Source organism: Liolophura sinensis, chromosome 1 (genome assembly GCF_032854445.1).
Source record: "Liolophura sinensis isolate JHLJ2023 chromosome 1, CUHK_Ljap_v2, whole genome shotgun sequence".
In the NCBI taxonomy this organism is placed as follows: Eukaryota; Metazoa; Mollusca; class Polyplacophora; order Chitonida; family Chitonidae; genus Liolophura; species Liolophura sinensis.
In genome coordinates, this window is record NC_088295.1 from 93,113,181 (window position 1) to 93,139,439 (window position 26,259).

Below are 26,259 nucleotides of genomic sequence, written 5' to 3' on the forward strand. Positions count from 1 at the left end.
TTATCAAGTGTGCTGTACCCCGTGGCCGGGCAACTCTCGGTTTTATGTTCCATGGTAGAATCTATAATATTTGAACAACTTTCAAAATCGTTGGGCCATATGGCAAGTTAGCACTAAATAACTATCAGTTTGTGGTATATTGATATTTTCAGTTAATCATTTTTTGTCACACAAAATCTATGAGTAGTCTATTTGTACTGATATCCTTTAGCCTGTCCGAAACTCACAAAAGCCTTACTGTTTGTACGAAACAAGCGTAGTGTTTTGGCGTTAGTCTTTCTTTATATGCGCGTTATCATATTTAATATGTATTTTATATGGGTATATAATATATGGGTATTATTATGGGTATATTATATGGGTATTTTCAAAAACTTACAGATGGACCTACGGTACAGAAACATAATTGAGGACGACATAGCGTTTCGTATTAAGTATGCTGGAATATACGTCTCAGAGGTAAGAAAACGGGGATATGGTCATTTCCGTTTTTAGTTAGTAGAGATTTAGCCTTAAGGTAAATGGCGAGTCTCCACTTGGGCAACTTCAAGAGACCCTTACCCATGTGCTGTGCCCAAAAATAATTATCTCTTGACGAATGAGATCGCATGTTCAAATCCAGCTCTCGCTGGCTAAACTGTTGCGTTGCAGGGGGGTTGTGAACGTTTTGACGAAGTGTATGAGTTTTCTCTGAACTTTAACCAAAAATAAACCTGAAGGTTGTCGCATAAGTGAAATGTCCTTGAGTGCGGTATGAAACAGGGACCACCTAAATAAGTGAAACAAATTTCACAACACAAAGGAAGGGAGATAACTCTCCCCTTTGACATGCACTTACATTTCACCGGTTTCGCGTGACCATTTGCCAGCTATCACACTTGTCTTCACGGGTCTGGATTTACTCTTTATGATGTACGTCTTAACTTTTGTAGATTAGTTACTCATGTACATGTTTCTGTGGCCCGAACAAAGTCTGCAAGTCATATTACTCGTATTTGTATATATTTGTTCATGTGCCAGTATTGTTAAAACCTATTAATGTTACATGTAATTTAAACTGGAAAGCTGGGCAGTGTTATGGATCATACAGAACAAATCAGGGATTAGAGCACCCGAACTGTAATCTAACCTTTTTACACCGTGACTCTAGTTTAGGTCAAAACTTACACCACGGTTTAAACGCTACAACCGTACGAGTTTCGCCATATACATGACCTGAAATCGAAGATTCCAAAATTCCGAAATTTTTCTTCTAATCATTTCTTAACATAAACGTTTGCTCGTTATCATTAATAAAACTGGCAAAAAAAAAAAAAAAAAAGAAAAGAAAAAACGGTTTCATATCCACTAATAAGCTGATTTACGGTCTGTCTCGAGTAATATGTACTGGAGAGTGGATAACTTAGGCCTACTGGGCAGCAATCCGGCTACAATACAGTACATGGGGACTGAATGTGCACCATTGAAATGGCTGTTTTCTTATCGAAACCACGGACAAAAGGACACCTGCAAGCCGAAAGTAATAACAAACACCTGGTAGGAGCAGTATAAACATCACAAAAGCTGTAGGCACATGACAATAGCAGCAGACACGTGACAAAAGCTGAAGAGACGTGATAATAACAGTAGACACGTGACAATGGCACTAAGCATAATAATAAACAGTTAAAGGTGTTATACAATAACTCTGCCAGGGTCCACGCTACTAGCCTTTTGCCACTTCTGGTAGCCTAATGTTTATAAAGTTTATGCTAATGGGAAAAAAGCCCCCCCCAAAAAATTGGCAGGAATTAACTGGATTTGAACCACAGGCGACTAGATACAATGTCCATTGAGGCTGGTGTGTAGATAATTGCTCTCAGATAGCTGTGCTGGCTCAATGTGTAGCTGTCGAGGACAGCAAATAAGGGGATCAACTCCACACGCTTTGCATAAATTGTATGCTGAATAGTAGAAATAAGAACGAAAAAAGAAGAAAAAAAATGGAATTGAATATACTGGATTTGAACCCTAGACTGCCAGAAATGATTTACAATGGATCTATTTCTGAAGACAAGTACTGAGATTAGGAGCCGTTGATCTCCTGCTGATAGCGGAGAACAAAAGACAAACAGAATACATTGTTGCAAAGTCGATGTCCGTTCCCACGGCAAACAGCAGCGACAAGTTTCGTGCTGCCTTGCATAAATCTCGCATGTTAAATTATGGAGAAAAAAAAATTCAGAAAAGCTTAATGGCAATTACATGAAAACCACAACTCAAACTGGAAAAGTTTGAAATTCATAATCCTAATATCAAGGTATTCTCCTAAAGGTTTTTATTTGGTACAATTGTACAATGAGTTGACATGCTTTTGAACTTACTTCATTGGCCAGTCACAGCCTAATTTGCATATCAAACGCAATAAAATTCAAAACTGCCACTAAATCAAGTGACTGACTAAAAGACACAAAACGTCAAAATTTGCTTCATACCTTTGTTATTAAAATTCCAAAATTTGGAGTTTTTCGGATTTACCAGTTTCCGAGATATTAGCCTACAATTTTACGAGCTGACTAAAAGTAATAAAAATCCGAACGATTTCTAGTGGTGTCCCGCTTGGATAGCCTGCACCCCTGATAATGCGAACGATTTCAGATGTCCGGCTAAAATAGCCTGCAACCCTGATAATCCGAAAGATTTCTGGAGGTGTCCCTTTAGAACAGCGTGGACCCCTGATAATCTGAACGATTTCTGGTGGTGTCCCGCTAGAACAGCGTGGACCCGTGATAATCCGAACGATTTCTGGAGGTGTCCGCTAGGATAGTGTGGACCCGTGATAATCCGAACGATTTCTGGAGGTGTCCGCTAGGATAGTGTGGACCTCTAATAATATCGGGTACATGGCAACGGTAATATAGTGACGAGCAGTAGAAACGAGACAGTATCAGTGGACATGTGACAATAACAGTAGATCTTTGACAACACCAGTGAACATGTGACAATAGCAGTAGACATTTGACAACACCAGTGAACATGTGACAATAGCAGAGGGAACGAAGCAATAGCAGTGGGCATGCAACAATAACAGATGTCCGTGTCTCGACGAAAGCTGAATACAGTGTCTGAGACTGAGTGAAATGCACGGTGGGTACGATTGTGGGTTAACAGGAAGAAGCGACATCCCCGTGGACCACTGGTATGGCTACGACCAATCCCGATGACTTAGAACGGCCGTTTGTTGACTCTTTTGCGGCTCTGTCTTCGTTTCGAGACTGGCGTCAGAACAACTTTACCTCACCTTCAAGTGATCACACCATGCTGTTTACTAAGTAAGTGCACGATCAGAAAGTATGCATCTTTACTTAATCAAGCTAGGAATGCCCGACATCATCTATCTTGATATACTGAGCCATATTTACTCTTCAAAGCCCTGAACATTTCGGCATAAATATGCATAATTCATGGTCCACTCAAATTCCACCTTATTTACTGATACTGACAGGAATTCAAAACAGCATGGGATATGGCGAGAAGTGAGAAGTAGGACTATGCGGTATATGGAATAAATTTATTTCACTCTAAACCTATAAGTGCAAGCGCGAAAAATAGTCGTGCACATTGACGTGTTAACGGCTAGCAAGGGGGTGGTTATTTTGAGGCAAAATAGATTTGAAAGAAATTAGTGTGGAAACAACAACAACATAGGCTACATCGATAGGCTTTTCGGTCTCTTTCGCTATCACCGGTATTTGCCGGATAGCATAGTGACTTTCGGCTGCCTGTTCGTTTCATGCCACTGCTTATTAGCATACATGCTTTTGCTTCGAAACAAGGAAATACACATTTATAAGAGACGATCAATGATTGGCTAAAATGTCCTTTGCGAAAGTACTCGTGGAATGAATTTACTGACATGAAAATAGTGTAGGTGTTTTCTCCTTGGACTTTTCCAAAATTTTAATAACCATTTAAAATAACGAGTAGAAAAAACTTTTCTGTGGAAAATAGGCTATCTGATGCTGTTTTGGACACTGATTCTGAATATGGAATTTATGCAAAACCCGAAGTGACATCCTCAAAACAGGAAGCAGGTATTCCTCCTTAACAAATGAAGCTAGAGTGACGGTCTAAAGGCTTAACATCATCCGAAGCCAAGGAGACAAATTTTACATCACCGAAAGTGACGTCATCAAACGCTGAGATGCGTGAAGCATAGGTTTATACTAGACCTCTAGATGAACTTTGGCTAGTACTAATTAGAGTGTCCACAGTCACCTGACTGTGAATCGTACGTTTATACTAGACCTTTAGATGAACTTTGGCTAGCACTAATTAGAGTGTCCACAGTCACCTGACCGTGAATCGTACGTTTATACTAGACCTTTAGATGAACTTTGGCTAGTACTAATTAGAGTGTCCACAGTCACCTGACCGTGAATCGTACGTTTATACTAGGCCTTTAGATGAACTTTGGCTAGTACTAATTTGAGTGTCCACAGTCACCTGACCGTGAATCGTACGTTTATACTAGGCCTTTACATGAACTTTGGCTAGTACTAATTAGAGTGTCCACAGTCACTTGACCGTGAATCGTACGTTTATACTAGACCTCTAGATGAACTTTAGGTAGTACTAATTAGAGTGTCCACAGTCACCTGACCGTGAATCGTACGTTTATACTAGGCCTTTAGATGAACTTTGGCTAGTACTAATTAGAGTGTCCACAGTCACCTGACTGTGAATTGTACGTTTATTCTAGACCTTTAGATGAACTTTGGCTAGTACTAATTAGAGTGTCCACAGTCACCTGACCGTGAATCGTACGTTTAAACTAGACCTCTAGATGAACTTTGGCTAGTACTAATTAGAGTGTCCACAGTCACCTGACCGTGAATCGTACGTTTATACTAGACCTTTAGATGAACTTTGGCTAGTACTAATTAGAGTGTCCACAGTCACCTGACCGTGAATCGTACGTTTCCTCATTCACCTGACCGGGAGGCCATTTTGAATTGAAATGAAAACATTTGAGAGTCAGTATCTCCAGAACCCAAAAGTCCAACTGACTTCAAATTTAGCACACATAACAAGCCTTCCAAGCAGGATATTGGTGAAGAAAAAAAATGCAATGTGTGAGAAAATTAGGTTTTAGCCGATAGAGCAAAAGTGAACCAAATTTTTGTTTAATTTTAAGATTTTAAGCGGGTTACCTGACGTAGTTTGACGTCCGGATCGCAAAACTGGTCTTATTTCTTTCACAGGAGTATAGTTTTGTCGCAAGTTGCTGTCAAAGTGCAAATTGTATTGATGGCTTGCAAAAATGTATTTTCTAATGAAATTGTTGTAACTGTCTTTGCAGCGACGTTATTCTGTTTGTCTTTTTGTTTAGGGCTATGAGCAGAAAATCAAATTGACATTATTGTTCTGCTAGTCCATTAGGTTTAGAATCAGCTTTGAAACAATGTGTTCTTCTTAGTATTGACTGCCTGCAGTAGATCAAACGTGCAATCCAAGAGCGCCGGTATAAATATTTGATTATCATATATCCTTTATTTTCTTTGTTTGTTTAATTAATTATATTTTAAGAGTTTATATATATTTATTATATTTTTGTATGGGAATGGCATTCGGCATATGAAAGAGTTTAAAAAATTGACGGTTCGCAATTTATGAGCAGTTTTACTTCTCAGTTTCATTAGGTGGAGTTCGAATCCCACTGATATCGATAATTATTTTATGGAGTTTTTGAATTGTCTTATCAAAACAGGAAAGTTTGTATGTCTTTTACAGATACTCTACAATCCCATGGGGCTATCCCCAGTCGTTATTTCGCTGCTTGGAAACAGAATTGATTTAACCAGAAATGAATTCTACCAGTGGAGTATCCTGAATGAGAGAAATGCTGTTCACTAGGAGCGTTTTTGTTCTGACGATCCGCAGAACTGTCACGATATGGCGTGAAGGATTCATTTCCAATAAATGCTCGTCTTATTCATCCATATAACTATCTGTTTGACTATCTGCAGAAGTAAACACCTGTCTAAATATCCACAGGAGTAAACACCTGTCTAAATATTCACATGAGTAACCGCCTGTCGAAATATCCACAGAAGTAACCGCCTGTCGAAATATGAACACAAGTAACCGCCTGTCGAAATATCCACACAAGTAACCGCCTGTCCAAATATCCACATAAGTAACCACCTGTCTAAATATCCGTATAAATAACTAGTTGTCTAAATATCCGCATAAGTAACCGCCTGTCCAAACATCCACATAAGTAACCGCCTGTCTAAATATTCACACAAGTAACCACCTGTCTAAATATCCGCACAAGTAACCACCTGTCTAAATATCCGCATAAGTAAGCATCTGTCTAAATATCCGCATAAGTAACCAGTTGTCTGAATATCCACACAAGTAACCGCCTGTCTAAATATTCACACAAGTAACCGCCTGTCCAAATATCCACAGAAGTAACCGCCTGTCTAAATATCCACACTAGTAACCACCTGTCTAAATATCCATATAGGTAACCACCTGTCTTTTCATTCACACAACTATCCACCTGTCACTCCATCCACACGACTGCCTGACCACACGACTATCGACAGAAGTAACCACCTGTCTAAAAATCCACATTTCTACCTGCCTTTACATCCACAGAACTATTTATCTGATCATCCACAAAACTGTGTCTCTCCATTCACACAGCTGTCTGTTCGACTATTCACATAAGCAACTGCCCATCTAAATATTCACAAATCTGCCTGTCTTTACATGCACTGAACTATCAGTCTGATCATCCACCTGTCTCTCCATCCACACGACTGTTCGATTGTCAGCAGTACTGTATATTTTATTAACTGCATAACTGTGTATCTTAGCGTCACCATAACCGTGTCTTAACATCCGCATACCTGCGCGTCTCAGCATTCAGATAATTTTCTGTCTTAGCATCCACATAAGTGCGTGTCTTAGCATTCACATAACTGCGTGTCTTAGCATCCACACAACTGTGTGTCTTGGCATCCACAAAACTACGTGTCTTAGCATCCACAAAACTACGTGTCTTAACGTCCACATAACTGCGTGTCTTAACATCCACACAACTACGTGTGTTAGCATCCACATAATTACGTATCTTAGCATCCACATAAATTTCATACACATTTGACAGTCCACATAACTATTCACATTTTGACACTTTTGTGTTTTCCAATGGCTTGTTTGGCTGTCTAACATCATGCATGTTCATTCACATGACGGCATGTCCAAATATTTACCTGTTTATGTGCATGCCTTTCTCTTTGCTCATCCACATGCCTACCTGTTTGGCCATCCAAATGCCTACCTGTCTGCTCATCCACATACCTACTTGTCTGTTCATCCGCCTGACGGCATGTCTGCTCATCCAGATACTACCTGTCTGTTTATGTGCATGCCTGTTTGCTCATCCAAATGCCTACCTGTCTGCTCATCCACAGACCTACCTGTCTGTTCATTTGCATTCCTACAGGCAGTTTGCTCATCCACATGCCTACCTGTTTGGTCATCCAAATACCTACCTATCTGCTCATCCACAGACCTACCTGTCACATTTATGTGCATTCCTACAGGCAGTTTGCTCATCCACATGCCTACCTGTTTGGTCATCCAAATACCTACCTATCTGCTCATCCACAGACGTACTTGTATGTTCAGCCACCTGATGGCATGTCTGCTCATCCAAATACTTACCTGTCTGTTTATGTGCATGCCTACCTGTTTGCTCATCCACATGACTACCTGTTTGCTCATCCAAATGCCTACCTGTTTGCTCATCCACATACCTGCCTGTCTCTTCGTCCACATGCCTATTTGTCTGTTTATCAAAGTGCCTACCTGTCTGGCCATCTACCTGATGGTATGTCTACACATCCACATGCTACCTATCACATGACGGTATGTCTGGTCATCCACATGTCTACCTGTCTCTTTATCCATATGCTTATCTGTCTGCTCATCCACCTTCCTGCCTGTCTGTTTATCGACACGCCTACCTGTCTGTTCATCCACATGCCTACCTGTCTCATGACGGTTTGTCTGTTTATCCAGATGCCTACCTATCACATGACGGTATGTCTGGTCATCCACATGTCTACCTGTCTCTTTATCCATATGCTTATCTGTCTGCTCATCCACCTTCCTACCTGTCTGGTTATCGACACATCTACCTGTCTGTTCATCCACATGCCTACCTGTCTCATGACGGTTTGTCTGTTTATCCAGATGCCTACCCGCCTATTCATCCACATGACCACCTGTCTCTCTAACCACATGCCTACCTGTCTCTTTGTTCACATGCCTACCCGTCTGCTCATCCCCATGCCTGCCTGTTTTAGTACGGTATGACTGCCCATCTACATGCCTGCTTGTGTAGTCATCATGTCTGGTCATCCACATGTCTGCCTGTCTAGTCATCCACATTCCTACCTGTCTGGACATCCACCTAACGGCATGTCTGCTTATTCACATGCATATTCATCCACATGCCCATCCACATGCATACCTTATACCATGACGGCATGTCTTGTCATCCAAATGACAGCATGTCTGGTCATCTAAGTGACAGCATGTCTGGTTATCCAAATGACATCATGCCCGCTCATCCACCCGAAGGTATGTCTGCTCGTCCATCTGATGGTATGTCTGCTCATCCACATGATGGCACGTCTGCCCCTTCCACGTGTTTGCCTACCTGATCATCCACATATCTGCCGGTCTGCACTTCCACGCGGCGGTAAGCCTGCTCATCCTTATGCCAGCATGCCTGGAAATCTTCGGATAGGAGTAGAAACATCCTTCTTTCACTAATAATATATTTGTTGGACACTTGATCAGATCTCTTCTCCAGTCCTTCTATTTAGTACATTCGGTTAGCTAGTTCATTGTCATACATGTATAATGTAACTCCTTGTGTTCTTTCAGGGCTGACCTAACTCGAGATGGCTCTACAGCAAATGCAGGTTAGATTGCAGTGTAGTGCACAGCAATTTCCAGTGCTGTCATATTTTCTTGCATGTCTGTTAAACTAAATCCTATGATAATGATGTATGACTGATCTATTACTAGTTCTACTGACATGTTATTATTTCAACTTTAAGGAAAAGAAAGCTAACTCTACAGACAGCTAACGCTTAGATTTTGTTAGCAGAAACGTAGAGAGTTGCAAAGCCATCTGGACTTGAAAAGAGGGCTACGCTTGAAACCACCGTCCTCACTTAGTGTTTCTTTCAGAATGGCTGACTTGAAAATAACGTTACGCTTGAAACCACCGTCCTCCATGTTTCTGTCAGACTGAACTCTAAAGAGGGCTATGCTTGAAACAATTGCCCTCCCTTAGATTTTTCTATCAGAATGGCTAAATTATACATAGGGTTACGCTTGAAACCACCGCCCGTTACTTAGTGTTTTTATCAGATTGGCTAAATTATAAAGAGGGTTACGCTTGAAACCACCGCCCTCACTTAGTGTTTCTGTCAGTCTGATTGAACTGTAAAGAGGGCTACGCTTGAAACCACTGCCCTCCTTTAGAGTTTCTGTCAGAATGGCTAAATTATAAATAGGGTTACGCTTGAAACCACCGCCCGTTACCTAGTGTTTCTGTCAGGCTGACTGGACTGTATAGAGGCCTACACTTGAAAGCACCACCGTGAATTGGTGTTTCTGCCAGAATGGCTAAATTGCAAAGAGGGTTACGCTTGAAACTGCCGCCCTCACTTAGTGTTTCTGTCAAAATGGCTAACAGTTGGTTACAGTACAATTATTCGACCAAGGCTGCAGCTTTTTTTATTATACCCAGTGCTATCATCTGACATTTAACCCTTGTGAACAGCTTATGAACTTTTCAGATTGTTTTTTATCTGCAGGTCTGGCGTTCGTTGGTGGTGCATGTACAGTTAATGCCGTCTCCATAAACGAAGATAAATTTAATTTTGTGACTGTGACAGTAGCTGCACACGAGCTAGGACATAAGTAAGTATACAGCTGCCACTCGAACTACTCCATTTTAGCAGAAAGCTTGTTTAACATGGACACTTTTCAGAAGTGCCGACGGCCACTTTACTACTCAGAAACCACTCTCAGGCATCAAGGTGTGTATATGTATGACGTTCATTTCCCCCAGGTAAAACCATACCTGTGCAGGTGTGTATATGTATGACGTTCATTTCCCCCAGGTAGAACCATACCTGTGCAGGTGTGTATATGTATGACGTTCAATTCGCCCAGGTAGAACCATACCTGTGCAGGTTTCTCATGATATCACCTGTGTATATGCAGTCTTTGTTAAGTACACGCATGACCCGTCAATGCTTCCTGAGTCTGTGTATTGTAGAGGCTCCTCCTTGTCAGTTGTTATATGAATTACATGAATAGGTCAGACAAATGTGTGTTCGTCGTATTTGGAATAATAAACGCATTGTGATAAAAGAAATACTCACATTCCCACATGGTGTGATCTTTCTACAATTCTCGGTGAGGTATCTGAGAGGTCAGGATCTATGTCTATGGTCTATCTCTTGCAATTCCAGTTTGGGAGCAGGGCACGACGGTGATGGAAATGCCTGTGATCCAAGCGATTACTATATCATGGCACCATCGAGTGGGGCAAGAACCGGGGATGCAGCACGGAATCAGTGGTTCTTCACTGACTGTTCTGTGGACTATTTCAGAACATACGCGTCTTCACTGTAAGTATCAACCTTAATCTGGGAATTGTTTCATAGCTACAATGTACAAAAGGCAGATAACTGAGGCCTCCAACCCTGTTGGCCATTTTTAATTTCCCAATCCTTGGTCTCTCGGACAGGTTGTCAACTTACCAGCTTGAAGGTCTGAGGACTGATTATTCTTCAGTAGTTTCATCTGAAGGTCTCAGGTCTAAGCAGTCTCAAGAACACTCTCACCTGTCTGTTGTGTAAATAACTTCTCCCTACTAACAATTGCCGCTCCCTGACATCTGGATGTCAAGTTTACTGCTGTTCTATACCACCCAGTCTGTGCAACAAAGTAAATGTTGCGAACTGAAAGGAACTCGTTTGTTGAACTATTGCCGAATACATGTGAGGAACACATCCCACTGATATTAATGTACGCTGGAAGTGCTTAAATCAAGGTTAACCTAGAGATTAAAGTGAATGTAAAATCAAATAGGAATCTTCCACATTGAGTGAGCCTTATCTCTAATGTCAAAGCTGGCAAAGAATGAAATCTTGTCTCATAATAAAATGAAACCTAAATATACTAACAAGACACAGAGTGAAAGAGTGAGAAAAGTATGAAATAGATGTGTCTTACAATGGACAGAAATGTGAAAAAGGACCATTTATTGCGGAAAACTTCATTTATAGCGCGTGCTCATTTAATATGGTATATTGTAATTCAGATGTTTTCGACAACTGCGGAAAGAACTGCGGAGAAATTACAAACTGTCTTCTCAGAGCATGACGTTCTTACTGAACTTGTATCTGACAATGACCCTTAATGGCCCTCTAAGTTGTTTCAGGACTTCTCGAAGATCAACAATGTTCACCATGTCCAATCTCCACCATTCTATCCCAGCCAAATGGTCAAACAGAAGGCTTTGTTGGGACATTGAAACGAGCATTGGAATCTAGACAGGATCAGAAGGCTTCTTGGAATCAGAAGATATCAGAATCCTTGCTATCCTACAGAGCTACGCCACACAGTACCACCAAGCGAACACCAGCTGAACTACTTCTGGGTAGAAACCTTAGAACCAGACTCGATGTCGTAGAGAGCTTCGCCCCATAGTACCACCAAGCGTACACCAGCTGAAATACTTCTGGGTAGCAATATTAGAACCAGACTCGATGTCGTAGAGAGCTTCGTCCCATTGTACCATCAAGCGTACACCAGCTAAATTAGTTCATGGTAGAAACCTTAGAACCAGACTTGATGTCGAGCACAACTAAGCCCCATAGTACCATCAAGCATACACCAGCTGAACTACTTCTGGGTAGAAACCTTAGAACCAGACTCGATGTCGTAGAGAGCTTCGCCCCATAGTACCACCAAGCGTACACCAGCTGAACTACTTCTGGGTAGCAATATTAGAACCAGACTCGAATGTCGTAGAGAGCTTCGTCCCATTGTACCATCAAGCGTACACCAGCTAAATTAGTTCATGGTAGAAACCTTAGAACCAGACTTGATGTCGAGCACAACTAAGCCCCATAGTACCATCAAGCATACACCAGCTGAACTACTTCTGGGTAGAAACCATAGAACCAGACTTGATGTCGTACAGAACTGCGCCATATTGTACCACCAAGCGTACACCAGCTGAAATACTTCTGGGCAGAAACCTTAGAATCAGACTTGATGTCGTACAGAACTGCGCCATATTGTACCACCGAGCGTACACCAGCTGAAATACTTCTGGGTAGAAGCCTTAGAATCAGACTTGATGTCGTACAGAACTGCGCCATATTGTACCACCAAGCGTACACCAGTTGAAATACTTCTGGGTAGAAACCTTAGAATCAGACTTGATGTCGTACAGAACTGCGCCATATTGTACCACCAAGCGTACACCAGCTGAAATACTTCTGGGTAGAAACCTTAGAATCAGACTTGATGTCGTACAGAACTGCGCCATATTGTACCACCAAGCGTACACCAGCTGAAATACTTCTGGGTAGAAACCTTAGAATCAGACTTGATGTCGTACAGAACTGCGCCATATTGTACCACCAAGCGTACACCAGCTGAAATACTTCTGAGTAGAAACCTTAGAATCAGATTTGATGTCGTACAGAACTGCGCCATATTGTACCACCAAGCGTACACCAGCTGAAATACTTCGTGGTAGAAACCTTAGAACCAGACTTGATGTCGTACAGAACTGCGCCATATTGTACCACCAAGCGTACACCAGCTCAATTACTTCTGGGTAGAAACCTTAGAACCAGACTTGATGTCGTACAGAACTGCGCCATATTGTACCACCAAGCATACACCAGCTGAAATACTCCTGGGTAGAAACCTTAGAACCAGACTTGATGTCGTACAGAACTGCGCCATATTGTACCACCAAGCGTACACCAGCTGAAATACTTCTGGGTAGAAACCTTAGAATCAGACTTGATGTCGTACAGAACTGCGCCATACAGTACCACCAAGCGTACACCAGCTGAAATACTTCTGGGTAGCAATATTAGAACCAGACTCGATGTCGTAGAGAGCTTCGCCACATTGTACCACCAAGTGTACACCAGCTGAATTAGTTCATGGTAGAAACCTTAGAACCAGACGTGATGTGGTACAGTGCTAGGGCACACAGTACCACCGAAGGAATACCAGCTGAACGACGCCACACAGTACCACCAAGTGTACATCAGCTGAAATACTTCTGAGTAGAAACCTTAGAACCAGACTTGATGTCTACAAATCTACGCCACACAGCATCACCGAGTAAACGACAGCTGAACTACGCCACATAGTACCACCAAGCGCACACCTCTTTATTAGTTCATGGTAGAAACCATAGAACCAGGCTTGATGTCATATAGAACTACGCCACATTGCACCACCAAATGTACACCAGCTCAAATACTTCTGGGTAGAAACCTTAAAACCAGACTTGATGTCATACAGAACTACGCCACATTGCACCATCAAGCGTACACCAGCTAAATTTTTTCATGGTAGAAACCTTAGAACCAGAGTTGATGTTCTACGGAACTACGCCACACATTACCACGAAACGTACACCATTTGAATTAGTTCTGGGTAGAACATTAGAAGCAGACTTGATTGTGTACAAAAGTACGCCACAATGCACCATCAAGCGTACACCAGCTAAATTTTTTCATGGTAGAAATCTTAGAAGGAGGTTTGATGGCGTAGAGAGCTACGCGACACAGTACCACCAAGCATACACCGGCTGAATTACTGGGTAGAAACCTTAGAACCAGAATTGATGTTGTACAGAATTATGCCACATTGTACTACCGAGTGTACACCAGCTGAACGACGCCACATAGTCCCACCAAACGTACACCAGCTCAATTACTTCTGGGTAGAAACTTTAGAACCAGACTTGATTTTGTACAAAAGTACGCCACATAGTATCACCAAGCGTGCACCAGCTGAACTACTTCTGGGTAGAAACCTTAGAACCAGACTTGATGTCGTATAGAGCTACGCCACACAGTACCACCGAGCGAACACCAGCTAAGTTAGTTCATGGTAGAAACCTTAGAACCATGCTTGATGTCGTAGAGAGCTTCGCCCCATAGTACCACCAAGCGAACACCAGCTGAACTACTTCTGGGTAGAAACCTTAGGACCAGACTTGATGTCGTAGAGAGCTACGCCAAACAGTACCACCAAGCGTACACCAGCTGAAATACTTCTGGGCAGAAACCTTAGAATCAGACTTGATGTCGTACAGAACTGCGCCATATTGTGCCACCAAGCATGCACCAGCTAAATTAGTTCATGGTAGAAACCTTAGAACCATGCTTGATGTCGTAGAGAGCTACGCCACACAGTGCCACCAAGCGAACACCAGCTGAACTATTTCTGGGTAGAAACCTTAGAACCAGACTTGATGTCGTAGAGAGCTACGCGACACAGCACCACCAAACGTACTCCAGCTGAACTACTTCTGAGTAGAAACCTTAGAACCAGACTTGATGTCGTAGAGATCTACGCGACACAGCACCACCAAACGAACACCAGCTGAACTATTTCTGGGTAGAAACCTTAGGACCAGACTTGATGTGGTACAGAACTGCGCCATATTGTACCACCAAGCATACACCAGCTGAAATACTTCTGGGTATTCTGTACCACATCAAGAACTGAAATACTTCTGGGTAAAAACCTTAGAATCAGACTTGATGTCGTACAGAACTGCGCCATATTGTACCACCAAACGTACACCGGCTGAACTACTTCTGGGTAGAAACCTGAGGCCCGGACTTGATTTCGTAGAGAACTGCGCCATATTGTACCACCAAGCGTACACCAGCTGAAATACTTCGTGGTAGAAACCTTAGAACCAGACTTGATGTCGTACAGAACTGCGCCATATTGTACCACCAAGCGTACACCAGCTCAATTACTTCTGGGTAGAAACCTTAGAACCAGACTTGATGTCGTAGAGAACTGCGCCATATTGTACCACCAAGCATACACCAGCTGAAATACTTCTGGGTAGAAACCTTAGAACCAAACTTGATGTCCTACAGAACTGCGCCATATTGTACCACCAAGCGTACACCAGCTGAAATACTTCTGGGTAGAAACCTTAGAATCAGACTTGATGTCGTACAGAACTGCGCCATATTGTACCACCAAGCGTACACCAGCTGAAATACTTCTGGGTAGAAGCCGTAGAACCAGACTTGATGTCGTACAGAACTGCGCCATATTGTACCACCAAGCGTACACCAGCTGAAATACTTCTGAGTAGAAACTTTAGAATCAGACTTGATGTTGTACAGAACTGCGCCATATTGTACCACCAAGCATACACCAGCTCAATTACTTCTGGGTAGAAACCTTGGAACCAGACTTGATGTCGTACAGAACTGCGCCATATTGTACCACCAAGCATACACCAGCTCAATTACTTCTTGGTAGAAACCTTGGAACCAAACTTGATGTCGTACAGAGCTACGCCACACAGTATCACCGAGCGAACTCCAGCTAAGTTAGTTCATGGTAGAAACCTCAGAACGAGACTTGACGTTGTATAAAAACTACGCCACACAGCACACCGAGTGAACACCAGCTGAACTACGCCACATAGTACAACCAAGCGTACACCAGCTGAATTAGTTCATGGTAGAAACCTTAGAACCATACTTGATGTCGTAGAGAGCTACGCCACACAGTACCACCAAGCGAACACCAGCTGAACTATTTCTGGGTAGAAACCTTAGGACCAGACTTGATGTCGTAGAGAGCTACGCCACACAGTACCACCAAGCATGCACCAGCTGAACTATTTCTGGGTAGAAACCTTAGAACCAAACTTCATGTCGTAGAGAGCTACGCCACACAGTTCCACCAAGTGTACACCAGCTGAATTAGTTTATGGTAGAAACCTTAGAACCAGACTTGATGTCGTAGAGAGCTACGCCACACAGTACCACCAAGCGAACACCAGCTGAACTATTTCTGGGTAGAAACCTTAGAACCAGACTTGATGTCGTAGAGAGCTACGCGACACAGCACCACCAAGCGAACACCAGCTGAACTATTTCTGGGTAGAAACCTTAGGACCAGACTTGATGTCGTAGAGAGCTTCGCCCCATAGTACCACCAAGCATGCACCAGCTGAATTACTTCTGAGTAGAAACCTTAGAACCAGACTAGATGTGGTACAGAGTTAGGCCATACAGTACCACCGACCGAACACCAGCAGAACTGTACCACACCGACATTGTACCACTAAGTGTACACCGGCTGAACTACTTCTGGGTAGAAACCTTGGAACCAGACTAGATGTGGTACAGAACTGCGCCATATTGTACCACCAAGCGAACACCAGCTGAACTACTTCTGGGTAGAAACCTTAGAACCAGACTTGATGTCGTAGAGAGCTACGCCACACATTACCACCAAGCATGCACCAGCTGAACTATTTCTGGGTAGAAACCTTAGGACCAAACTTCATGTCGTAGAGAGCTACGCCACACAGTACCACCAAGTGTACACCAGCTGAATTAGTTCATGGTAGAAACCTTAGAACCAGACTTGATGTCGTACAGAACTACGCCATATTGTACCACCAAGCATACACCAGCTGAAATACTTCTGGGTAGAAACCTTGGAACCAGACTTGATGTGGTACAGAACTGCGCCATATTGTACCACCAAGCGAACACCAGCTGAACTACTTCTGGGTAGAAACCTTGGAACCAGACTTGATGTCGTACAGAACTGCGCCATATTGTACCACCAAACATACACCAGCTCAATTACTTCTGGGTAGAAACCTTGGAACCAGACTTGATGTCGTACAGAACTGCGCCATATTGTACCACCAAACATACACCAGCTCAATTACTTCTGGGTAGAAACCTTGGAACCAGACTTGATGTCGTACAGAACTGCGCCATATTGTACCACCAAGCGTACACCAGCTCAATTACTTCTGGGTAGAAACCTTGGAACCAGACTAGATGTGGTACAGAGTTAGGCCATACAGTACCACCGACCGAACACCAGCAGAACTGTACCACACCAACATTGTACCACTAAGTGTACACCAGCTGAACTACTTCTGGGTAGAAACCTTGGAACCAGACTAGATGTGGTACAGAACTGCGCCATATTGTACCACCAAGCGAACACCAGCTGAACTACTTCTTGGTAGAAACCTTAGAACCAGACTTGATGTCGTACAGAACTGCGCCATATTGTACCACCAAGCGTACACCGGCTGAACTACTTCTGGGTAGAAACCTTAGAACAAGACTTGATGTCGTACAGAAATACGCTACATTTTACCAGCAAGCGTACACCAGCTAAGCTACTTTTAAGTAAAAACCTTAGAACAAGACTTGCCGCCATCAGGCCAAATTTTGGACAGCGAATTTAGAGACAATCTTCGCGAGAAAAAGATTCTCGAAATGTAGGAATAGGAGAACCTGTTTGGATATGAGATGACAGACAACCTAAGAAAGGATAATGGGTATCGTTCTGAAAGGAAGGAAGGATATCTAAAGTCACCAGATGTAACAAAATTGTCAACTCAAGAACCACCAGTTGTATTTATGACAATATCTCTATTCATGCAAAAGATTCCTAACAGTGACCGGCAAATCACCAACCAGTCTGTAATAGATAACTCGTGTGAACAGATACCAGTATAAATCTCACCTGATGATTCCTAAGCCATCTCAAGCTGGACTTGACAGGGATACAACCTATCTCAGCGTTCTCGAGCACCACCAGCTTACCTGAAGGATTTCTGCACTACGTGACTTTAAAGTTAATCGAAAACCTTTAATGTTAAACAGTGCAGATATTACATTCAGTGACATTTATGTTTAATTCGTAATGTTTTTTATTATTGTATTTCATGGCCATTTGTGAAATGCTTGTGGACTAAAAAGGCACTTCTTCATGAACATTTGGTGAAGATCATCAGAACAAATACGTTAGCTGTGTTATTTGTTTTGTTACAGGAATACTTCATCATAACTAATAATGCATGCATGGTTATTTTGGATAATTTGTACGGGAAGTTTACTGTTTAAACTAGCTGCAAATCTGTTGTACCGGAACAAGAGTGTTGTGTGAATGACTTCTCTCCACTGATAATGACCGCTCAGGAAATGACTGCTATACTATACCATCCAGTCTATGTAGTCACAAAGTACATGCTGCAAACAACAAGGAACTCCGCCATCTGCCATGACATCTTGGAATATGTTGACAGGTCACCTAACTGCTTGTTAACGGACGATTCAGGTGCTGACCCTACTGCAATAGACGACCTGTTAACGGTTCTCACCGGCCAGTTCTATTCTCTCGATGAACAGTGTGTTCTGAGCTTGGGCAATGGGTCCTACTTCTGTCGGGTAAGGAAAAAATTTACTTCTCAAGTTGTGATCAAATAGGAAGCTTTTAAATCGAATGTACCTAAATCCCAGAAAGGGTTTACTGTCATCCAACGAACTCATAAAACAGAGACTATCATGAATTGCCTATCACTTTGGAGTGAGATCAAAAGTGAAACTGTTGCTTCTAAAACATTTCATGTCAGACTAATTTATGAATGTTGATGACCCTTTTGTTATAACCTCATCGGCTCGGTTGATTATTTTCGGTCACAGACATTGTATTCTTCTCCTTCCGAATATGAGAGTCTGTGCACACTAACATGGTGCAAGATCCCTGGAAGCCAAGGTACATGTAGAGGGATACTCCCTGGTAGAGGAACAACGTGCGGGGATAAGAAGGTAGGTCGCATTATCTGACGAGCTTACATCTATAACTAAATATTTTCTGTTCACTGTTTATGTTGCCCCGAGTACATGGCCATTTACCTTTTCTCTTAGTAAAGATGAGACTGACCTGGAGACATTCACGGCTACGTGGCAAATTTTTCTTTGCACGATGTTCGATTAATTGCACGGTAGTGTTTGATTAACATAGGATATATTGTTTGAATACCCGTACAGTATAGTGTTCGCTTACTAAACACTAGTGTTCGGTTAATTCACTGCACATTGTTTGGTCACTACACAAAGTACGATATAATGTGAGTTGGCTGCACGAAATATATTTCGATTACGGCACATTAGTGTTGGACCACTGCACGGTGCGTTGGTCGCTGGTGGTACAGTATGTTGTTCGTTCATTGCACAACAATGTTCGATTATTGTATTGTGTAGTGTTTGATAACTACCCAACAGTTTGCCATCACCATACGTTATAGTGATCAGTTAATAGTGTTCGTTGACAGCACGGTATATTGTTCCATTACTGCACAGTATTGTTCAATTACACTCCGCTGTAGTGTTCGACTACTGCACGGTGAACATTCTTCGACCACTTTACAACACGTTCAATTACTGTGCGGTATAGTGTTCGATTATTGCACGGTAAACTGTTCGATACCTGTATGGAATAGTGTTCGATTATTATATGGTGAAGTGTTCGAATTATACCAGACAGTAGTGTTCGGTTAAAGGATTTAATCTGAATCATGATAATATTAATGAACATATTAAAATGTAATTATGATCAAAATACAGGTTAAACACAACTGTTAAGTGAAGAGACCAAATTGTAGTGCAGATGTGTTTATTAAACATGTGTCCATCCCCATTTATAACATTAGTACGTAAGGACAATATATACCAAGAGGTAGCCCCAAATACCCACTTTACAAAAATGCTTTTCTAGTGTCATTTTGTCTTTATGTTATAACAATATTGAAGACCACATTTACATCTTACTTTTCTCACTCGATCATTTGAATTTTGATGTTTTCTCCACCTTTATTGCACGTTATAGTATACGATTACTGGGGAGTAGTCTTCGATCAACACACGGTATTATAGTGCTCTATTAATGTACGGTTTAGTGTTCGATCACTGCTGGATAGTGTTCCATCACTGCACGGTTTTCAACAGTTTTGGTGCAATGAAGGTATATCATCCGTAGATTGCCATGGCGTTTTTAGAATTCTGAGAAGTTCTGTCGGCTGACTTCACTTGGGATCTGTTAGTCTCACCACCCTCGAGCTCGCCAGATAGGACGAGTCGACCTACGACAGATCTATAGCAAATAATTTGTCATGGAGATAATTCTGTCACAATGAGCTAAATTTATATATCCAAAAAAAAAAAAAAAAAAAAATAATAATGAATAAATAAATAAATAAATAAATAATAATAAATAAATAATAATAAATAAATAAACAACTATGTGATTTATTATAAGGTGGTGTGTAATCAGACATACCTTTATAGAAGCAGTTTGCATGTGGTGTCATTGGCCTAGCGCTCAGCTTTCTTTTCACAAATCTCTCCAGTTATAAGACCATGAACACATTTACGGCGCAAAACTGAAAATGCCTCCTCACTTCGATCCGTTCAACCTTTCAGTGGTGTATTGACGGTGCCTGTGTTTGCGACGAAAACGCCCCTGCCGGTTCAGGTAGGCTTAACACGCTTATCTCTTACATATTATCACAGAATCTAACCATAGATTAATGGTAAATAAATAATAAAACATTTATTTTCGAGCAGCAGGTCATTGGGTAATACAATACCTCCAGGTAGGCCTTCATATCAATGCTGTGCATCACGTGAGGCGGCCAATATAGGACTTCCGCGTAGGCCTTCAAATCAATGCAGTGTTTCAAGTGAGATGGCCAATACAGGACCCCCAGGTAGGCCTTCAGATCAATACTGTATCTCATGTGAGACGGCCAATACAATACCTCCAGGTAGGCCTTCATATCAATGCTGTGCATCACGTGAGGTGGCCAATACAGAACTTCCGCGTAGGCCTTCAAATCAATGCAGTGTTTCATATGAGATGGCCAATACAGGACCCCCAGGTAGGCCTTCAGATCAATACTGTATCTCATGTGAGACGGCCAATACAATACCTCCAGGTAGGCCTTCATATCAATGCTGTGCATCACGTGAGGCGGCCAATACAGAACTTCCGCGTAGGCCTTCAAATCAGTGCAGTGTTTCATGTGAGACGGCCAATACAGGACCTCCAGGTAAGCCTTCAAATCAATGCTGTGTCTCATGTGAGACGGCCAATACAGGACATCCAGGTAGGCCTTCAAATCAATGCTGTGTTTCATGTGAGACGGCCAATACAGGACCTCCAGGTAGGCCATCAAATCGATGCTATGTTTCATGTGAGACGGCCAATACAGGACCTCCAGGTAGGCTTTCAAATCAATGCTGTGTCTCATGTGAAACGGGCAATACAGGACCTCCAGGTAGGCTTTTAAATCAATGCTGTGCCTCATGCTAGGCGGCCAATAAGGACCTTCAGGTAGGCCATCAAATCAATGCTGTGTGTCATGTGAGACGGCCAATACAGGACCTCCAGGTACATGTAGGCTTTCGGATCTCTGGGTCCCCATAATACTGGCAACACAGGACCCCGAGATCACTGCTGTGCCTGTAATACTTTCGACACAGGACCCAAATAACTACCTCTGTGTAGGCCTTCAGATCACTGGTGTGCCACTAATGCTGGCAAAACACCCATCGCCTTCTGTAATGTGGCTAACACAGGGGCCCTGGTAGGCCTTCAGATCGCTGTTGGGCCTCATGTGATGTGGTCAGTGCAAGGGCTTTAGATACATGTAGGCCTATTGATCACTGGTGTTCCCATAATGCTGCCAACATAGGGCCCCCAAATAACTGCTGTGCCTTGTACTGTTGTCGTTTCTGCAGTTTTTATATGTCTGACCAAACATTCAATACACCGGTATCTGAGGTTGAGCTATTCCTGGGTTCATTTGTCAGTGATGAATAATGCTTGGAATGTTTCACTTTTATGGCAGAAGTTAGGTTTATAGTGGAAGTATCCTGGTACCAGGGGCAAATGTCGGCCCTTCGCCGTGCTTTTGATAAGCAGGCCAACCATTATTTGATAAACAGGTCAACCGTTATCTGCCCATTACCGTGCTTTTGATAAACAGGTCAACCTATATCTGCCCATCGCCGTCCTTTTGATAACAGGCCAACTAATACCTGCCCATCGCCCTGCTTTTGATGAGGAGGCCAACCATTATCTGCTCTTTGCCGTGCTTTTGATAAGAAGGCCATCCATTATCTGCCCTTTGCCGTGCTTTTGATAAGCAGGCCAACCATTATCTGCTCATCGCCGTGCTTTTGATAAACAGGCCAACCAATATCTGCCCATCGCCTTGCTTTTGATAAACAGGCCAACCAATATCTGCCCTTCAGGCAGCTTTTGATAAACGGACCAACCATTATCTGGCCTTCGCCGTGCCTTTGATAAACAGGCCAACCAATATCTGCTCATCGCCTTGCTTTTGATAATCAGGTCAACCAATATCTGCCCATTACCGTGCTTTTGATAAACAGGCCAACCATTATCTGCCCTTTGCCGTGCTTTTGCTAAACAGGTCAACCAATATCTGCCTTTCGTCGTGCTTTTGATAAACAGGTCAACCAATATCTGCTCATCGCCTTGCTTTTGATAAACAGGCCAACCATTATCTCCCTATCACCATGCTTTAGGTAAGCAGACCAATCATTATCTGGCCTTTGCCGTACAGGCCAACCCATTATCTGGCCTTCGCCGTTCTTTTGATAAACAAGCCAGCTATTATCTGCCGATTGCCGTGCTTTTGATAAACACGCCAAACAATATCTGCCCATCGCCATGATTTTGATAAACAGGTTAACGATTATCTGCCCATCGCCGTGCTTTTGATAAACAGGTCAACCGTTATCTGCCCATTACCGTGCTTTTGATAAACAGGTCAACCTATATCTGCCCATCGCCGTCCTTTTGATAACAGGCCAACTAATACCTGCCCATCGCCCTGCTTTTGATGAGGAGGCCAACCATTATCTGCTCTTTGCCGTGCTTTTGATAAGAAGGCCATCCATTATCTGCCCTTTTCCGTGCTTTTGATAAGCAGGCCAACCATTATCTGCTCATCGCCGTGCTTTTGATAAACAGGCCAACCAATATCTGCCCATCGCCTTGCTTTTGATAAACAGGCCAACCAATATCTGCCCTTCAGGCAGCTTTTGATAAACGGGCCAACCATTATCTGGCCTTCGCCGTGCCTTTGATAAACAGGCCAACCAATATCTGCCCATTACCGTGCTTTTGATAAACAGGCCAACCATTATCTGCCCTTTGCCGTGCTTTTGCTAAACAGGTCAACCAATATCTGCCTTTCGTCGTGCTTTTGATAAACAGGTCAACCAATATCTGCTCATCGCCTTGCTTTTGATAAACAGGCCAACCATTATCTCCCTATCACCATGCTTTAGGTAAGCAGACCAATCATTATCTGGCCTTTGCCGTACAGGCCAACCCATTATCTGGCCTTCGCCGTTCTTTTGATAAACAAGCCAGCTATTATCTGCCGATTGCCGTGCTTTTGATAAACACGCCAAACAATATCTGCCCATCGCCATGATTTTGATAAACAGGTTAACGAATATCTGCCCCTCGCCGTTTTTTTTGATAAACAGGTCAACCAGTATCTGCCCATCGGCGTGCTTTTGATGAACAGGCCAAGCGTTATCTGGTCTTCGCCATGCTTTTGATAAACATGCCAGCTAATATCTGCCCATTGCCGTACTTTTGATAAACAGGCCAACCAATATCTGCCATCGCCGTACTTTTGATAAACAGGCCAACCCATCGCCGCGCTTTTGATAATCAGGTCAACCATTATCTGCCCTTCGCCGTGCTTTTGATGAACAGGCCAACTTCGATTGTGACGAAGTGACAATGTTTTACTCGGACGAGTCAGCGAAGTCTTACCAAAGCTGGAAGTTTTGCATTAAACTGAGTAGTTACCTTGAGTTTACATATTTACGTTGATTGTTTGCTATCCAGGTTGTGAATATGCAGAGGCGACAACAACAACACTTTTAGAGTTGACAACAGCACCAGTGACAACGACTGCAGAGGCAACAACAACTGCAGAGGTGACAACAACGCCTCCTGCAGAGGTGACAACAATGCCTCCTGCAGAGTTGACAACTGTGCCAGCGACGACAACAACTACACAGGCGACAATCACAACAGAGGTGACAACAACCGCAGAGGCGACAACACCAACACCTGCAGAGTTGACAACAGTGCCAGCGACAACGAGTGCAGAGGCGACAACAACTGCAGAGGAGACAAGAAGACTACCTGCAGAGGCGACAACAACAACAGGGTTGACAACAACAGCAGTAGCGACAACAACCCCAGAGATGACAACAACTGTAGAGTCGACAAAAGTACTGGTGACAACAACTAACCGAGCAACAGTTACTTCTGCAGCTAATACTGCAACTTTAGAGGCAACGACAACATCAGATACTACCACACCATCGGCAACAATTACACCAGGTTTGCTGATTTTTGGTAAAATAATATGGTTTTGCCTAAAAACCGAACACAAAGCATAGTTAAGTTAAGTTGGTCATCAGTGAGCAATGTGAGTGAATTACACACCATCATGTTGTCCATGTAAATTGGTAATGAACGATGTAAATCAATGGCAGTTTTCAAGACAAAGGACTTTCCGGTTTGCAAGCTGGAAGCGATTGGAAATGTACCACAAAAATGAGCTCCATATGAAAGATATTTACAGTTAGTAATACGTTTATAATGTGGCTATTTGCAGCTAACGACCAAGCTAACCACATGGCATACATGACATACGCGTAGATCGTACGTTCAAAATCAAATATCAAAGAGATATCACCATATACCCGCCAGTGTTTAAGTTTATCAAGAGTTTACAAAATCAGAAGAGTTGGGAACGGGGAGCGGAGTGGGTGAAAACATTAATGTGTAAGAAAAGGGATTTATTAATAAGGAAATATTGAATGTCTTGTTAAATTTGAATGAATTGGTCTTAAAACGCAATATTTTACTTTCAAAAGTTTGTACGTATTCATTGTAGGAACAGGACACAAGTTCCATGCCCTTTAGTTTATGTTTGTGTACTTGTGTGTGTATAGGTCTAGATGTGTAGATAAACTGTCTTTTGTTCCCAAATGTATTTTACTACCAATCTTGGATGATGTTTATGTATTATTCAGTACATGTAACCTGAACGTGAACTTCGGTACAGTACACTCAGTAAACTCTATCTCCATGCATCTTGAGGAAAGATTTTGAAATTCTTTCTAATAGCCCTGTCTTTAATTTAAAATGTGTTCTGGTTTCAATTATGTTGCTAATGCAGGTAAGCTTATTGAAAATATTAACTATCGTTGAGAGGGGAGCTTTGTAGGGAGAGTTTGGCAATTACGATGTATATAGAGTGTGAATTTAAGTAACACGATAAAATATGGGTCTCTCTTCCTTTGGGTTGGCCTCATGGAGAGCTGCCTTATTTCCGCGACGCCTCGCGCCACTTCACTCCTTCAAACATACCCCTAGCTATGTCACAACGTTCATCAGCCCGTCAAACACAGAGCCATATGTGTTATCACCGACCAGTTTGAAAAACCCAGGCCGAGACAACTTAAGTAGGACAGGCTTCTACAACCCTTATGTATTGAAGGTTTAATGCTTGTTAGACTTCCAAGCGAATCCTGTGAGGATATGGTATACAGCTTCGTAGTTCTTGGCTCCTGTCTAATTTTTTGAACAAACAAAAATGGCCAATCAGATTGCTGCAGAAATACGGTTGAGGTAACTCTCCTTAGGAACTGTAAAATGCCTAGCTAAATAAAACAGTTGCTTGTGGCTGTTATGTAGGCGGACCTTACCTTGTGAGAGAATTGATTGAATCGACCAATCCGATTTTTTTTGTGCGTTGATAAATTGGACAGAAAAAATATAACTTGAAACTGAGTGAATGTTGGGTCATAAGTCATTCTTTATCAACGTATTTTTAGCATTTTTGTGCAAAATGTGTACTTTTTGAAGAGTAGTACGTGGTGGGAGGTTTATTTAGTATGTTGCATTAGGATAACTGGTGATAAGAACCAGAGAATTACGTCAATTTAATTGGGGATTTGTTAAGCCAGTGTTTTGTGTCCTCATCTTTTA

At 42.4% G+C, this 26,259-nt stretch overlaps 1 protein-coding gene across 1 annotated transcript; it reads left to right on the forward strand.

The window, feature by feature from the left end:
• Nucleotides 1-3,063: 3,063 nt before the first annotated feature.
• LOC135465765 (metalloprotease mig-17-like) lies at nucleotides 3,064-24,924 on the forward strand. The gene is made up of 9 exons (XM_064743096.1): nucleotides 3,064-3,311; nucleotides 8,953-8,990; nucleotides 9,894-9,999; nucleotides 10,557-10,715; nucleotides 18,449-18,590; nucleotides 18,846-18,971; nucleotides 20,625-20,676; nucleotides 24,100-24,603; nucleotides 24,881-24,924. The coding sequence occupies exons 1-9, from the start codon at nucleotides 3,181-3,183 to the stop codon at nucleotides 24,922-24,924; spliced, it is 1,302 nt and encodes a 433-aa protein (XP_064599166.1). The 5' UTR covers nucleotides 3,064-3,180.
• The last annotated feature ends 1,335 nt before the right edge of the window (nucleotides 24,925-26,259 follow it).

Coding starts and splice junctions, on each gene's coding strand:
- LOC135465765 (XM_064743096.1), top strand. CDS start 3,181: ATGGCTACGACCAATCCCGATGACTTAGAACGGCCGTTTGTTGACTCT. Junction 18,591..18,845: donor ATGGGTCCTACTTCTGTCGG/GTAAGGAAAAAA, acceptor TTTCGGTCACAG/ACATTGTATTCTTCTCCTTC. Junction 18,972..20,624: donor CAACGTGCGGGGATAAGAAG/GTAGGTCGCATT, acceptor TCAACCTTTCAG/TGGTGTATTGACGGTGCCTG.